The sequence below is a fragment of the Rhipicephalus microplus genome, chromosome 9 (genome assembly GCF_043290135.1).
Source record: "Rhipicephalus microplus isolate Deutch F79 chromosome 9, USDA_Rmic, whole genome shotgun sequence".
In the NCBI taxonomy this organism is placed as follows: domain Eukaryota; kingdom Metazoa; phylum Arthropoda; class Arachnida; order Ixodida; family Ixodidae; genus Rhipicephalus; species Rhipicephalus microplus.
The window spans coordinates 48553431-48571214 of record NC_134708.1 but is presented as its reverse complement, the minus strand read 5'-3'; the positions used below and the strand labels follow the sequence as shown (position 1 = coordinate 48571214).

At 46.5% G+C, this 17784-nt stretch overlaps 1 protein-coding gene across 1 annotated transcript in view; it reads left to right on the top strand.

Annotated features, from left to right (window-relative positions):
* Nucleotides 1–17784, top strand: part of LOC119165008 (ATP-binding cassette sub-family C member 3-like) — a 134663-nt gene that overhangs the window by 64006 nt on the left and 52873 nt on the right. The window contains exon 13 of the mRNA XM_037417204.2: nt 16179–16272. Within this exon, the coding sequence (XP_037273101.2) occupies nt 16179–16272 (94 nt within the window). The remainder of the gene's footprint in view (nt 1–16178; nt 16273–17784) is intronic.

The following is a 17784-nucleotide window of genomic DNA, read 5'->3' as shown; positions in this document are numbered from 1 at the left end:
CCCCCCCCCAGGGGGTTTAAAGGGACACTAAAAGGAACAACAATTTACCGCGTATTAGTAAAGTACAATTTTACAATTCTGAAAGCACCACTCTTTTGCCGCGGGTAGACGCTTGATAAGCTAGAAAACGCGTGAAAAAAAATGCGGACGCAGACGCCACCCTGAGAGTCCCGCAGCAAACACCATGACGCCGTCGTTTTCCAAGGCATGTACTGGGTATTATAGAACTTCTAATAGATGTATATGAATTGAATAGTCATCTATCGGTGTCATACATCTTGAATAAGAAGTTTCAGGAAATTGATTCGCGCCAATACTGCGAAAATACAGAAGGTACATTTTGGAATTTCTGGCATCTCGTGCGGAGATTTCGGCACGAAACTTAGAAACTAAACTTTATCCTTGGTTTTCTCCACTACTAATGAACTTATGATGGTAAACTTTATAAAATGTATAGTTCCGAGACTGTAGTTTATCAATGCAAACCCAATAGTTGCTTCTTTTTTAGTGTCCGACTAAAGAGGGTCACTGGAGTGTATAGTAGGCCTCAAAGATGTCCATACACAACCTAAGATGCTGGCCACGGCCACCGTCTTAGTAAGGGATCTTAGCAGTTATGGACACGTTAAAACCTTAGTGTTCAGTAGAGCAAGACTTTTAGGTGCGAAGCGCCCTAATTAACCAAACCGTCCGTGCGCTTTGACCGTATTCATCATAATAAAACAGTTAGGCAACCATTCAGTCATCTCAACGTTCATCAGTACTCATTATTCTCTCATGCTCTTTCGTTATGGAACAAGTTGCCTCGGGAGGTCGTGAATGCGGATACGACACAATCGTTCGCCCATCTCGTCAATGACCTAACACTTGATTTTTAATATGCAATATATTATGTTCCTCATTAGTGCCGAGATTTCTTGTATTTCGCTATGAATGCCATTATTGCTATGTATTATTTATATTTCCCTGATGTTGGGAATTTTCCTTATTTTTGTACCCAGTACTGTATATTCTTATATTTTTATATTCTGTTTTGTCACTGACATTTGTTACCCACTCCTGCTTGTGCCCGAACAGGGCCTGCAGTATTTGTAAATAAATAAATAAATAAATAAATAAATAAATAAATAAATAAATAAATAAATAAATAAATAAAGGAGTACGCTTGTCTGTCGTAGTAGTCTGTCGTTGCCAGTACGCTTGTCTGTCGTAGTAGTCTGTCGTAGTCAACCTTGGTAGGCGAAGTGTTCATATAGATAGCGCTCGCATCACTTGCATCCTTCAAAATGTTTCAATAAACAGACAGACAGACAGACAGACAGACAGACAGACAGACAGACAGACAGACAGACAGACAGACAGACAGACAGACAGACAGACAGACAGACGGACGGACGGACGGACGGACGGACGGACGGACTCTTCGCTCCACTCGTCATTCACTCCGTGGATAAGCTGTAATTTTTCTCACACGCACTGCAAGTTTAACGTGACAAACATGCGCTACTGGTTTCTACAAAAGTGAAGGAGGGCGTTAAGCCTGTTGGTATTGCATAACAAAAGAGAAAAACGGTGATTAAAAGACGTTGCAAGAGTTGTTAGTAGCGCATCATGTGTCATTACTACTTGCCCTTTCTCTCAAGCGCTCTTTTGTTCCTTTAGTTGCGGTTTACAAGAAACCACAAAGACGTGGCAAATGTTGTCGAATGAATGAATGAATGAACAACTTTATTTATCCCTTGTTAAAGGGAAGGGGGCAACAGGAAAGGGTGTGGTGGGGATGAACTACTTGAAGTAGTCCTCCTCTACCCTCTCAGCCCACTCCAGGATGGCCTCCTGGATAGCGGGCCTCGAGCTGCGCAAGGCAGCCTCCCACTGCTCCTCACTAGAAATTAGGCGTTTCAGGAATGGGGGAAGAGGGTGCTTAGGGCAGCGCCACATGATGTGGTTCAAGTCTGCTGTGGAGGAGGCACAAAATTTACATGAGGGGGAAGGATAACAGGATGGATGAATGCGGTGTAGGAGGTAAGGCGAAAGAAAGGTGCGAGTCTGCAGCTGTCGCCACAGAATTTCGCACCTGCGTGAAGATTTGCGCGTGAGTGGCGGGAAGGTTAATCGCTCTAAACGGTAGTGTGTGCAAATATCGTGGAATGAAATAAGGCGATCCCGCGCTGTAAATGGCGCCTCATTCGTAGCGAATTGCGACACATCGGATGCGTGTGCCCGGACTGTGAATCCTCGGGCACTCGCATGAGCCGCCTCGTTTCCGGCAAGGCCCGCATGCGCGGGAGTCCAGATTAGTGCTACAAGTCGATCAAGGGGATGATGCAAAAGTAGGGAAAGGGCTGGCTTAGAAACCCTGCCCGCTCCGAAATTATATATAGCTGTTTTGGAGTCACTGATTATAACGGATGAACTAGGTATTGTCAGGGCCAGGGCTATGGCCGCCTCTTCCGCTTCCTCCGAAGAAGAAGCAAGAACGGAGGCGGCCGCAGCGACCTGGCCGTGAGAGTTGATTACCGATATTGCATAATGATGCCTGTTTCCGTAATCGGCGGCGTCAACATAGAGCACATCATTGGAGGAGGAGAATTGTTTTTTGAGGGCCCTCGCGCGCTGCATCCTGCGCTGTTTCTGGTGCTCAGGGTGCATGTTTTTTGGAAGTGGTGGAATGTATAGGTTCTCGTGTATGTGGTGTGGAATGGTGTACTTGACCTTAGTGATGGATGCCGGAGTGACAGAAAGGGTTTGTAGAATGTGTCGGCCTGTCACGGTGTTAGAAAGTCTGTTATACTGAGATGCAATATGGGCTTCTCCTAGTTCAGCAAGGGTGTTGAAGGTGCCAGTACGCATAAGCCTTTCAGTGGAGGTCCGTATAGGCACCCCTAAAGCGAACTTATACGCTTTGCGTAAAAGGATGTCTATCTGGTCGGATTCTGATTTAAGAAAGTGTAGGTAAGGCGTTGTAAAAGTTATTTTACTGATAACGAAGGCTTGGACCAAGCGGAGGAGTTCGGCCTCCTTTAGTCCGCCATGTTTATTACTGACCCGACCCAAAAGTCGCAAGGTATGATCAACGGTGGTGTGAAGTGTCTTTAGTGTGTATGTGTTGAGCCGATTGCTTTGAATGTGTAAACCGAGCACGCGGATCCTATCCACTCGAGTAACTGGTACGTCATCTAGAATTACCTGTATATTGGATATGTGTTTTTCGCCCCCTCTGTGAGATGGTAGGAGAAGTAGCTGAGATTTCTGTGGGGAACATGAAAGATTCATAGAACCTGTAAGTGCCACAACCGTATTTGCCGCAGCTTGCAGGGTGTCTTGAATCTCTCCATCGGAGCCGCCAGTCATCCAAAGAGTGATGTCGTCGGCGTAGAGTGAAAACTTGAGGTCAGGGATAGATCTCAATGCTTGCGCCAACGGCATCATAGAGACATTAAAAAGAAACGGTGACAGCACAGACCCTTGGGGCGTGCCGTAACTTCCCAAAGCGTAAGACTGAGATTGATCTGCGCCTATGTGTATGGTTGCGGTACGGTTGGCTAAAAAAGTAGCTATATAGTTATATGTCTTTGCGCCAACCCCTATGAGATTAAGCTCGCGGAGGATGGCGGAATGAGCAACGTTGTTGAAAGCTCCATGGATGTCCAGACTCAAGATTGCTTGCGTATCTAGGCTGCTGTTGGGTGTAATGATATCATGCTTCAGTCGAAGCATGACATCTTGACATGACAGAGATTTTCGAAAACCCACCATTTCTGGTGGATAAACATTGTTGTCTTCCATGTATTTATTCAGACGGTTGAGTATAACGTGTTCAAGCGTTTTACCAAGACAAGAAGTTAGTGAAATAGGCCTGAGATTGGAAGTGTTCACTGGTTTGTTTTGCTTTGGAATGAAAATTACCCTGGCATCCTTCCAGGAACTTGGAAGGGTGCCAGTGTCAAAGCAGTGATTGAAATAATCTGTGATTGCCGTGACGGAGTTGTCGTCCAGATTGCGAAGTACTTTGTTGTTAATGTGGTCTGGGCCTGGTGCTGACGTTGTGCGCAGAGTGGCCATAGCATGCCGAACCTCTGCTTCCGTGATAGCGGCGCTCAATAACTCGTTGGGCTTTCCAGTGTACTTTGGTGTGTTATACTTCTGAGCAGGAGGCAGATGTTTATCGCGGAGGTCGTCGAAGAGTCCGTTTAGATCGTTTTTGTGAGCATATACAAGTTTCTTTATGCTCTGGTTTTGATGTGTGCGTGATGTGGTAGGGTCTAAGAGGTGGCGCAGTAGTTGCCATGTGCGTTTGCTGTCAAGGTTTCCTTGCATGCTGTCACACACCTGGCCCCATTGCTGGTAGGCCAGTTGTGTGGCGTACTCCTGGATCTGCAGGTCAAGCTTGGCTATTCGGAGTTTTAGCTTTCGGTTGTGCCGTCCTTTTTTCCATCTCTTCAAGAGAGACTGTTTGGCTTCCCACATATGTAAAAGCTTGGCATCAACCGTGGTGAGGGGGGTTTCGGGGGGCAGAGTTGTAGTATGCACCCCAGCATCTGAGTGAAGTTGCTTCACCCATTCTGAGATGTCTTGGATGTTTCTGGGAGCTGATATCTGGCGGGCCTCTCGAAATTTGTCCCAATTGGTGTGACTGATTGGCTTAGGTGCGAAGGGTTTGTGCTTGAAATGTACTGTAGTAGTAATGATGTAGTGATCACTACCGAGATTAACTTGCAAGTTGCTCCATGTAACGTGCTGAATTCTGCGTGTAAGGGTAAGATCGGGAGAGGTATCTCTCGATACGCTGTTTCCTAGCCTGGTTGGTGCATCGACGTCATTATGTAGCGTGAGTCTGTGGTCTTGTATGTGTATCCACAGGGCTCTGCCCTTAGGAGTAGAAACAGTGTGACCCCACAACGGGTTGGGTGCATTGAAATCACCAAGAATTAAAAGGGGATGGTCTTTGGCAGCGGAAATGGCTTGAGTAAAAAGGGAGTCAAAGCGGTGATGTTTGTCTCGAGGGCGGCTGTAGACATTCAGAAGGTAAAGAGCAGATGTGTTATTCTTATGAGGAATAATCTCCAAAAAATCATGCTCTATATCGACGCCGTCGAAGTGGGAGTGATTTGCAGTGAGGTGTTTTTGAGTAAGAATTGCCGTATCAGGCCGGGACAGCTTTTTAGTTTGGTGGACATTATAACCTGGGAAGCTGACTGGCCCGTGAGTTTCTTGGAGGGCAATGACTTCGGGTAGATTAGAACGGGAGGCAAGGAACTGTTGCAGATGTGCTTTCTTTTTTCGGAACCCCCTACAGTTCCATTGCCAAACCTGAAGCTCGGAGCGAGTCGGGTTATTGGCCATTGTTAAGCGAAGCTGGTGCTGAGGTGGAAAGTGGTGCTATGCTAGGATTATTGGCACTAACTTCAGCTATCCAACTTGTAGTTTGTTGGATATGAGCTTGCACAAGGTCCATAAATTTGGCGAGTGCTTCATGTTTGGCTGCGTAATCTGCACTGAGTTTTTCAACTGCGGTGAGTATATTATGAAATTTAGTTTCTAATGCGGTTATTCTGTCATTATAATTTAAAACTGTCTCCTCCAGGGATTCTTCTGATCGTGGAGTGCTCGGAGTTTTACGTTTGCTGGGGGGAGGGAGAAGTGGTTCGCGTTGAGCACAGGGGCTAGTGTCCATGGGCAAATGTGCAGAGGGTTCAGGTGGGGCTGATGAATGGCACATGGAAGAGGCGGAATGAGAGGGAGGGGCTTGGGTGGTTGATGCGGAAGGAGGACGAGAATCAATTTGAGTGGTAGTAGCGGATAAGTGAAAAGACTCGAGTTGTAATTTAAGCCTCTGAATTTCAGCTTTTAGGGTTGCATTTTCTTTAAAGAGGGTGGAGTCGTTGTTACTGGTGTGATTTGAGGAGCAGCTAGAAGAGGCTGACTTAGCCCAGCCTACCTGGTGTGAGTTGACCGAAGAGTTGTTGAGAGCAGGGCTTGGTGATAGGCCTGGCCAGGCGTCGTCTTGCGTCGTTGAATCGGAGCGACGACCGCGATCTTTACTTTTGCTGGCACTGGAGCGTCGCCCGCGTTCCTTGCTTTTGCTTCGACTTTTCCGCCCGCGTTCCTTGCTTTTGCTTCGACTTTTCCGCTGGCTTGAACCGTGAGTTTGTTCGCGACTAGGAGATCGGTGGATGGGTGGGTCTTGCTTTTCCATGGACCGTGTAGGGCGCGGCTTAAATCGTTGTCTACACAGCGATGAACCTGTTTCATGGTTTCCATTGCACACAACACAAACATGGTCACACTCGTGGTCCATAGGTGCATCTTTAAGTCCACATTTGGGACAAAGTGTGTCACTGGTGTTGGTGCAGACGTCTTGGCGATGACCAATCTGACGGCACCGTGTGCAGGCTTCAACCTTTTGCCTGAAGGGACGACATCGAAGTGCACAGCCGTCGTAGTGGACGTAGTAAGGAACGATTTTGCCTTGGAATATGATTAGAATGGTTTCAGTGCTGCCCAGGCGTCGTGCACCTCCGATAGTCAGCTTTGGGTTGCATCGGCGGAGGGTCGAGATGATTTCGTCTTCCGAGTAATCGGAAGGCAGGAGAACGGTTCCTCTGCAGGTATCGACGGGATCAGCGACATGGGTGGCGACTTCATGAGGGGTGCCGTTGAAGTTCAAGAGCCGTATGCCATGGTAGAGGTCGGCACGATCCAGGTCTGGTGTGCTAATCAGAACGGTATGGTTGATGGAGTTGACGCGTATTTGGTCAGAACTGGTGCGGTCAGAGATTGGGAGACCCGCCGCCTTGAGGATTATTTGTCTGAGGACGCATGGATGTATCACAGCACAGTTTAAACCTCCACGGACTCTTAATATGATTTTGTAATCACTGCGCGGCAGTGGTGGGGGCTTCGGTGCTGCTCTTGATTGGCGCTCCTGAGCCACTGCATGGCTTGGTGGTGACGAAGGATGCTGGCGTTGTCTTGAGAGGCTCTCGTGGATCGCGCGCCAGGAACGCGCACCATCGACGCCGGCTGCGTCGCGCCCTGTTCCAGCGCTCATGCTAGGGAGAGGTAGGCCTAGCAGCGATACTGCTAGCCGACAGCCCTAAAAGGGCTGCGGCTTGCGTAAAAAACGTCTTAGTATTGAAAAAGTATCACAGGAAGCGTCGGTAACACTCACATATAGGTCCAGTCAAGTATTCGGGGCGTTTGGAGTGATCAGTTAGCCACAAGAGGAAAATTTGCAGGAGCCAAAGTCACATGCGACCGCTCACCTCCGCGCGCGTCCCCCGAAGTCAAATGTTGTCGAAATCTATTCAGCAAAGCTCGCTATTTTGTAGAAAGATGTTTATTTACACTATGTTCAAAAAACTAAAATTTTATAACATTTTAATAGTAAGGGGCAGATAGATATCGGCACACCTATGTGCCACCATAAACACCACTTTGTTGTAGTGAACAGATCATTACTCAAATGTACATGACAGACGTGGCATGCATGTACAAAGGTACACAGTGAGATATCTTGATACAATGAATACCATGATACAATGATGCAAGGAATGCCTCATTGCTCCTCGTTTAGAAAAAAAAATGTGAAGCGCTTAGAGCACTATATGCACACTGCTATGGGAGAGCCAAAGGCTGTTCCGCTAAGGGCCAATGAGTACGTGAGGAACTGTGAGTTTTAAAAGGTTAATGACAATTTATAGTACGAGGTACTCTACTATGGGAGAGCATAAAGCCTTCTCGTGGGCCTCACACTTGATGAGGCCGTCGCGACAAAAATTACGCCGTGAATGAGCGCACGACTGAGCAGCAGGCATACAGTTACAGGTTTACTGCAGCAGAGCCACTACTTCGTGGACTGTGTTTAGAAAAAGTGGGCAACGCTTAGAGTTCTAGGTACCCTACAATCAGAGAGCATAAAGCCACTCTATTGGCCTCCTACATGGAGAGGCCCTGTTGACAAACATTACGCCATGAACGAGTTCACGACGAGTGGTGACCAGAGTCGAGAGAATTTCAGCAGCCTTCAACTCGCCCGTTGGGTTCAGAAAAGGGGGATAACAATTGAGAGTACTCGATACTATACTAAGCGAAAGCATATAGCCGTCTTGTGAACCTCACTCCTAAAGAGGCTCTGTCGACAATTATTGGTGGCTTAGGAACACCACAAATGAGATTTAAAATGAGTGTTTTTCTCGCACGCCTAACGAGTGTTTAGAAGTTGTTAATGATTTGTAATACTTGGTACTCCACTATGGGAGAGCTACGTCCATTTAAAACAAATGCTTGACAATTTAGAGTACTAAGGGAGGGCTTTAAGCTGTCTCAATAACTGGGGGGGGGGGGAATGAAAGAAGTGGTTAACGGTAGCTGACATACCCTGCAGCAAGGAGAAGTTTATTGACTTCCAACCAAGGATAAAGTACATGACAAAAACATCGAGCTTCACGACTACAAAGGGTGCATGTACAATCAGGAAAGCACGACTACCGAGGTAAAATATATGTGGGGGAACGTACCCCTCTATTTAGTGTACAGCGCGTGGTGCTCCAGCAGGCCTAATCATGCACGGTGGTAGGTCTTCTCAACACGCGGTTGGAACAAGTAGCGAGTTAGCGCTGTACAACTCTAGGTATTATTTCTTTTTGTCGCCTGAAACAATGCTGCTTTCGTACACGGTAAGTGCATGCCCGGAAGTATAAAAGAGGCCTTGAGGCGGGGGGGAGGCAGGGGGGTTACAAGAGAGCGGGGGGGGGGGGGGTCTTGTCTCCCCCCAAATAAGGCATCAGCAACAATCTGCGCGTAAAATCTGACTGAAGGCGCCAATCAATGAAGAAGGCGCTATACAAAAATTAACTTTGCCCGAATCGATTACTAACGACAATACCCTGCAGATCCAGCGAGCAACTAAACGAAATATGAATTCTCAGAGTGCATAAAGGGAACACAACAACGACGTACAGATGTGGGCACCTACGTGTCTCTAAGTCTGGGCTGTGTTTCTTGCTTCTATGCAACATGAGTGTGGACGCTACTTTATTCAAAGCTCTTCTAGATGTCGTATTTCGTCGAGAACAGCCATTTCTTATTAGAGAACTAATGGAGTGTTTACACGTGACACAGCAACACGACTCAGCAACTCAGCACTCTTAGTTGACATCCGGTGTCCATGACCACTTCCTCTTTCATCCCAAAGCGAATGGATATTCCCCTTTTAGCGGCGTACGCATCGCACACTTAACCATTGGCACTTGTTCATTTTTGTTCTTGTACTTTTTTCCTTTCTTTCTCTCTTTCTTTTTTCTCCATGTGCACATGTAGCCATGTCTAGTTCACTCTTTCCGTTATTTGTGATCTATTGATTGTTTCTTTGCTTGAATAGGCCCCCGTCTCTTGTTATATTTCAACAAATATCGACGCATACGTCTCCCTCTCCCCCTTGACTGTTTCACTGTTGTCAACGACGACTTTTAGTCGGCGTTGCTGCTGTACTACTGGTCTTTCCCCTCGTCCTGTTCTAACAAATCACAATGATATGTTTACTTGTGTATCTATCACGGGAATCTGTATTTAAACTCGAACTCAATGTACGAATCGCATCTTTGATAAAGGCCGGTCCCCTGCAGAAAGCTCAGAATAAAATTGTTTACGTTTTTCACTGTGACCTTCTTTCATATATTTAAACCAGTTAGCCAGCAATATCCTTTTGAAACTATATATGTGACGCCATGATGAATGGAAGACGTGGCCCGTCTCATACCCCATGTTTATTCCGAAACACTTCTTCATCATCGGCTTCTTCTACCATGGCTTCGTACGGCACATGGTTCCCCTCCCCCCCCCCCCCCCGAAAAATGGCACTGGTTCAAACTACAACTAGAGTAACTGTATATGATCCCTACGGGACCAGAGTAGCGCAACTGCTTTCCAACGCCGCCGGCTCCACCAGCAATCATGCATTGCGGAGAAGCTGACGCTCAGGCCAATTTTCTGTTTTCCGTCGCCGCCGCTGCATTGGCGCGAATCATCACCGGTCAAGTTCAAAGCAAATCCCGCTGGTCCTCGAGCCTTTTCTGAATGCGGTTCATGGATGCGTGCGAATGACCGTGGATCAGCTCTATGTGCGCACCAGGTCTGCAGTTTTACCATCACAGCCATCGGAATTTTACAATGACTGGGTGAACTGTTAAATAGTGTTTTGCGAGCTGCTGAGTGCTCCTTCGTTTGTGGTGTAATATCGTGAGCAATGTGAGTTCGAACACGCGAGCGCGTAGAAAATGGCCTCCAACCCTACATCTGTCGATTCGCAGCGGCTGCTGTCGGAAACAAAGTGGAAAGGGCGCCGCGCTTCCGATAGCTGCTAACACTCCCGTCTCAATATCGTAGGAGCAAAATGGCAGCTTGTAGTTTGTCCGAAGCCGCGAGCGGCGACGCCAATTCCCATCATCAGGCACAGCTACTTCCAGTGTCTTATCAAATTTTGTAGCTGTCACGACATTGACTGCGACGTAGTCTCCCGTGATGCAGAGGCCATGCTTTTATCAAGTCTAGGTGGTATTTGCCGGTCATTTTCATACGCACTTTTCATTATCTTTTTTTAAATGACAATATCGCAGACCATGGTCGTTTTTCCTAGTATTGTTCTGGGATCCAGTGCCTAAACATGTGGCGAGTGCATATGCATAAGCGGGAAGAAGTCGTTCAATTATCACTGAGAGTTTACTCGCAGCGCAACATCTACATTGACAGGCTGTAATCTCAACATGATCAACAGGACAGTCCGAGCGTATCGAGATGAAGGACGAATTAAGGATGCGCCGCACAAAAGGCGATCCCGTGCTACGTTGTTGGACCAAGATCTGCAAGTTGTTGCTGTAGTCAGCGAGAAACCATTTTTAAGTGCGAAAGATGTGCGCCGTACTTTAGACTTTGCGAATCTAAGTGACAGCACAATACGACAGAGGCTAAGGGAAGCCGCACTCCGAAGTCATATCGCCGCTCAAAAGCCCCTTTTCACATGTTCCAACAAAACGGCTCGCTTTAAGTTCGTGGTTGATCACCGCAGCTGGACAGTGGAGGACTGGAAATATGCCGTCTTTTCCGACGAATCAACTTTCTCCAGCCGCTGGGGCCAGCAGACAAGAGTGTGGCGCATGAAGAACACGCGCTTCTGTCCGCAGAACATCCAGGAGGTAACCCCAAGTGGTGGCACATCCGTAAACGTTTGGGCAGCTATCTCGCGCGGCGGCCAAAGTCCCCTCGCGAGAATCTCCGGGAGATTCATAAGTGATGCGTATTGCACGCTGCTGGAGCAAGAGATAATTCTATTTGTATTGAATGGCCACACACGGATGGATGCTATTCATTCCAGCAGGACTTGTCTCCCGTGCATGCATCAAAGGACGTCGCACGTATTTCAAATGAGCGAGGGGTAATGCGCCCTGAGTGGTGCGCGAAGGGTGCGGACATGAACATCATTGAGCACGTGTGGGCACGTCTGAAGGCTAACCTTCCTAAGCTTTCTTTGGACTTGGTGACAGCCGATGAACTGTGGGAAGCTCTACAAGAAGAGCGGAAACATATTCAAGCTGACACGACCTTCATTGAGGGTCTCTACAGGTCTCTGCCAGAAAGAATGCAAGCCGTAATTCAAGCTAGTGGAGCCATGACCCGTTATTAGCCCAGTAAACGCGTACGAAAAGGGCAAGCTAGTTGATAAATCGTGCGCAATAAAACTTTGTTACGATTTTTGGGAGCATCCAATAAATGTTTTCAACCAACTACAGCGTGCGACTTTTCTCGAATCACGAGATCAGCAAACTGCACAAAAGTCAAAAAGAACAATACTTTATTTTTTCTACGCAAGCGCTACAATGTCAAGGTGTAATCTTTGTCAGACGTTCTCCGCAAGTACGTAAAGGTATACAGGGTTGTTTCGTGCCGAACCCTATACGCAACAGATTACGACGTTCTGCATGCTTTAATCTCTTATCATTGCTTGCGGCCGATGGCACGTTATAAGCTGCCGTTTGGAAGCAACGCCAGAGAAGCGGGAGTGAAAACAGTTATTGGAAGAGCACCCCTTCTTTCCCCGCCGGTTTTCGCAGCGCCATTCCCGCACGGCACTCTCAAGGTTTTTAGGCTCTTTGCCACGCGCTCGCGCGTTCAAATCCTTACGATAGTACATGCTAAAAGAGAATTACACTTTCCTTGTTGCGCATTCATATCTGTTGAAAGGTTTGTTGAAGTCGCTGAATTTTACAGCGCAATCTTTTATGAGATCGCAAGTACCGACTCCAGCACCGTAGATGTTCGCCACCGCTGATGTTCGTGACCACTATTGCATAAAACTTCAAAAAAAGAAAGAAAAACATACGAAAAACAAATACATGTCTACTTGGCAATCAAACACGAGTCTTTCGAGTGAAAGCAGAGTACTCTACCAAAGCTACATCAAAATCACGAGTCATACTGTAATCACTTTATGTACGCTATATATCGGGTAAAAATTGGCGTTTACCGTTATGCTCCTACGCCCTCTAAAAGCTGAAGGCGTAACTCTTCATTGGGTTATACTCACCGAGACTAATGGAACGATTTCATGTACCGCCAAGGTCAGTGAATGTCGCATATTTCACCAGCTTAACGTGAATACTGAATGTTCCCGCTCATTATCCAGTCAAAAACTCCGCAAATTTGCAATATCTGAATATCGCAAAAAAAAAAGAATTTGATAATGTTTGCTCTGCACTTTTCGCGTCACACTGAGCAAAAACGTCGCTTTTTTTTTGCCGTGCTATTTGGTCAAGTTTTACATTGCAATATCTTGTCAATCGGGCAGAAAAGCAGCCTTCGAGCACTGCAAACAGTGCGTGCGTGAAGGATTCAAGCCAAGCTAGTATGTCAATACGCAACATGACAAAAAAAAAAACACGGCAGGGGTGTCGGCTGAAAAACAGAGGGCGACTTTGGCGCATAGCTGGTTGTTAGCCAGGCAAGATTGCGGACGTATGCGCTACTCAGGGTCACGTAGGGACCATATACAGTTATTCTAACTACAACAAATGGAAGAAGATATTAAACAGAATAATGCCCAAGTTTACACTTTTATGTCCCGAAGGAGTTCCACAATCTTTTTTTAATCTTCAAGGCCGACGGAGCAGTGCGGTAACTTCTATGACAACTGTGGTAGACGAGCTCGACTGTTGCGTTCCGGACAGAGTGGGCTACACATGGATGCTGACAATACTGCTTGAACTCTTCTGGAGACTGTGCAAGATTGGAACGCATTGTTGCATCGGCAGCTCGAATGTCGTCGGGGTTGCATTTTTCGATGTGATTGATGCAATTCAGATGCTTCTTGCTTGTGTATTTCTTAACAGACTGTGACGGAGTGTCTGAGTGTTTGCGGTGTGCAAGCAGTGCTTCCGCGTCTTTCTCGGCGTTTTCGGTGGTGGCGCAGTCGGCGTAATAGCAGGTGCAGGGAGCGTCTCTGGCGACTTTTTCTTTTTTTTGTGCGAAAGCGTCGGACGTCTTGAAATCGTGTTTGGTTTGGAGATCTCACTTTCCAATGTTGTTCAGTCGATGAGTGCGCTTCAGTTGAATTTTGCGTTCGTCGATGCCTTCGTTACAGTCTCTCTCGTTGTCGCATGAGTTTGTGTAATTGGCTTTGCTTGCTTTGCTGATGCTGCTCGGGAGATGGCTGTAGTGGCACCCCTTCCGGAATCGGGCATTCATTTCCTTCGCAAGTTGACGCGTCCTGTAGACAGCTGATGCATGGTGAGCTGGTGTCTTGCTTTTCGGGCATAGCTGGTAATGCGTCGTCATTGCTAAGATGCTCTTCAGAGACTTCGTAAAGATTGTCCAGTATCTGACAGACAGCTGCGTGCCACGTTTGATGTATGCATTACTTCTACATTGTTTCGGTTTTCGGATTGGAGAGCACTGTATGAAGATACTACAGGTAACTTGGCATTACGAGGTTAAGACTGCACAGTCTGCTGAGCCATAGAAATAAAGTCCTGTGATGAAAAACACCTTTCCGGGTCGTCTTGGCATGGTTGGTTATATTCACGATGCATTGAGAGTTCGTCTATCGTGAACACGGCGGCCTTATGAGCTTACTAGGCAAACAGTGAGCGTTAAGAGCACTTTAGGAGCCGCGTGATGGAAAACTGGGTGGTGGACAATGTATGCGAGACGAGGAATGAAGAGAATCAGGTGGGTTAGCAACGTCTCGTATCATATGTGTGAGTGACGACTTTGGAACTATACCGACTTTCGTGCAGAAGAGAAACCTGATGGAAACCTATGTCTCTTAAGGAAAGATTATGTGGGACTGTCTCTAGATGATTGCTAATAAGGAATTCCTAGTTGTAGTCGTTAAAACGGGCGATCATCTCTTCTTTGATCTTTTATCACGATTCGTCGTTTTCAAAGATGTGGGTAAGGTAAAATTCAAATGCCTCACCGGTGACATTGTCGCTGAAGTGGCCATCTCTCGTTCTGACTAGGATGCAGCGGCGGCTTGGAGCTCGAATAGGTTGAACCAGTCCTGTACGGGTCCGTCGCCCGCTGATCCGGTGTGCTTGAGGATGTCGAGGTCGAGGCTCTAGTAGATTGTTTTGTTAAGATTACGGCCACTTCGCGAACGTCACAAGTTATACTGGAACCTACGTCGCCACTAGCGATAACGCTAGAATATTCGATGGAAAGGGTATAAATGCCGACACGCTCCACCACTTGTCAGTTGATCGACGGCCGACGCTCTGCCCGCCGCTATCAGTGCCAGTGGCGATATATTAAAGAAGGAAGAACATGGGCAAGTCAAATAACCTTGGAATATCCATTACACTTGATCAGCGATTTCAGGCTGATGGATAACAAACTTTCTTTGTCGCAGCACTATGACTTCCCTAAAAAGTAGAACATATTTTAGGTGTCGCAATTGCATTCGCGGAACCCTCAACGCAGGAGATGCAACGATATTCAACGCTCGTTTCCACAACGCATGCTCAATAGGTATTTTATGCGAAAATTTGAAATGTCAATAAATTAAGGAATATTACACAAAAATACGAATACACACGTAACCATAAGGAAGAAGCATGATCCCCAATACAGTACACGAGGATATTCGGAAAACAACACGAACCTAGGATTCGCTAAATGAGGACCGAAAACGGTACGGTGAATTTCTTCCTCACTTCTTAGACACTTCACCTTGCAAGTGTGCGCTGAGCTGATTTACCATGCATGGCTTTATTTATTCAATGTTTTAAACCTAGAAGTGTGCATTGACTGCAAACCGATTTCAGCAATGAAGGCTTAAGAAAGGCTGTTTAGTGACGAAGAAACTACGTGCGGTGACAGCTTAATTTCGTACATCAGCCATGCTCTTAGTCAAAGGCACACTAAAGTCAAATAACAGTTTACGTCAGAATGCAAGCTCAATGTATGACAACATCTAAAACAGCAATATTATCAACAACAGGGCCCTACTTACCGAGAAATTAGGTAAATGCGCAAGAACACATTCGCCGCAGTACGACATTCTGAAAATGATCCCGATGACATCAGACGGACCACCTACAATCAATTACTAGTGATTGATCTAGCTGCACTAAATAAAGAACCTTTCGTGCATCAAGAGACGCAATAAAATGCTGCTTCTTCGTTTCTGTTTTATTCATGAAAAAAAAAACGCTGGAAGTTACTATGGGGAATAGCGCGAGTGATTCAAAAATTCAGGTTTGCGTAGCTACACTGGACAGGCGGTGCCATCTAGCGGGGCGAAATTTAACCAAAAATGTGTGCAATCTCAGAGCCAATGGCGGGAATTGATCAATGGTCGTTGTTGCTGCTGTGGCTCCCGCTGCTTTTGGTCTGCTGCTGCTAGTGCAGTAAAGGCGGGCAACGTTGTGCACGGCAGCAGTGACGTGAGTCGGTCCGGTCGATCCTTTTCTTGAGGTGGGTAATTTGAACGGCTCTAACCCGATGCGGACCACTAAAACGTTATTTTATTTCAAAAGAGGCCCTTACTTGGCACAAAAGTAACACTAGGAGGTTTCTGGACCGCCTTTTAAATAATCAACGTCGACTTAATAGTTGCCTTTAGTGCCCCGAACGCAAGTGCACCTGCTGTTTCGTAAGTAAAGGAAGACGCTGTTTTTCAGGTGTCACTTGGTCTGTCGAGGATATGCAAGTTCTGCACCGAAGAAGAGCAGGAGGAACGCCCTCAAGACTCTAAGGACCCCGCAATACAGAAGGGTAAGTGCACTCGGGACAGAGAATGTTGCAGAGTCACCCTAGTACAATTGTTTCAACTTGGATGAGTCGGTGTTCCTTGAGCATGCAACGCTCTACAAAAGCTTAGTTTCTCTCCCACATGTAGGATAGCCAACCGAGCCAAAGATTGGTTCACCTCCCTGCATATCCCCTTTCGCTTCTCTTAATTTCTCTCTCTCGTGTGTGTAGAGGGGGTGCAAAGTGGGGGGGTAAACTCCTAGAGGTAACTATCACTCTCATGACATCGTAATTCCAAGGCGTGGAGTCACAAAATCATACTGTCATGAAAAGAAAATGATAGTTTGAACCTAAATCAGCCATAGAAAGTAAAATAATATATCTAACTTTAAGGAACCGGAATAGAGTTCAGGGGTCAGACAACACGAGCGTTTTTTAGGACATCCTAGTTGAAAACATGAGGGCAAAACGGGTACAGGAAGGACATGCGACGCGCAGGCGAGATAGGCGCTCGTCATTTAGAGTAACATAGAAGATTCCAAAAGAAGGCAAGCGTGTGAGGGATGGAGAAGCCGAATGATAGACGGTCGCATGAGATTAAAAAGTTTGCGAGTGACAACACAGCAGCAGTAAGCACAGGACTATAATAATTAGAGTACGTGGGAAAGGTGCTTAGACGTTACCAAAGTGCGAGAATATACGAGGACACTAGAAACATATTGAACACAGCAGAGAGCTTGTGGTGTTCTGTGTGTTTCTGGTATATTTTATTACTTACTTTTACTTATTTATTTTTACTTATTTATTTGTATTACCAGCTCTATTAGAGGGTTGTGATAGAAAGAACGTTACACCTATATATATTGAAATATATACAAGGTACATCAGTTGCGTAATGCCACATCATATCAAAGTGAAATATTTCCATAAATTCTGTTTATAAACGAAATTGACTCTCTCTTTTTTTTCAAAGTATGTGCAGTGAACATAAAGTTTCTTATATGCCGACTCATTTCGATATCGGTATCGGAGCCGGATACCACGAGGAATCGCGTCTTGCTCTCGAGCTCTGTGCTGAGACATTTGAGGCTCCGACAGGGGACGCGAAGATTGGATTTATGTGGGGCGAAAATTTAAATAACTAAAAGAACCAAACAAAATGAATAATTCCATAACCTTTTTATATGTGACACTATGTCATCCTACGAAGTGGAGTCGTACATAGCCTACAGCAGCCATCCCCTTAACAGGACCCCTCGAGTGTAACGATTCCCAGGGACGAGCCACTTTAGGACAGGTACCTCGAAAGCCAACCAGTTTGGCAGCCAACCAGCCGGCCACGCTCAATCAGCCAACCGCTTATATAGGAACGGCCAGCTATGTCATGAGACCTGCCAACTCCAACGCTCGTTATACGCTGCGACCCCTCCGCCGATAGAGCCACTCGGTTTTGAAAGCCGGAAGGCCAACACTCCGCCGAACAGTCGAGGCCCGCTTTTTTGGGCTGCAGTCAACCTGGACGCATATCAACTCCAC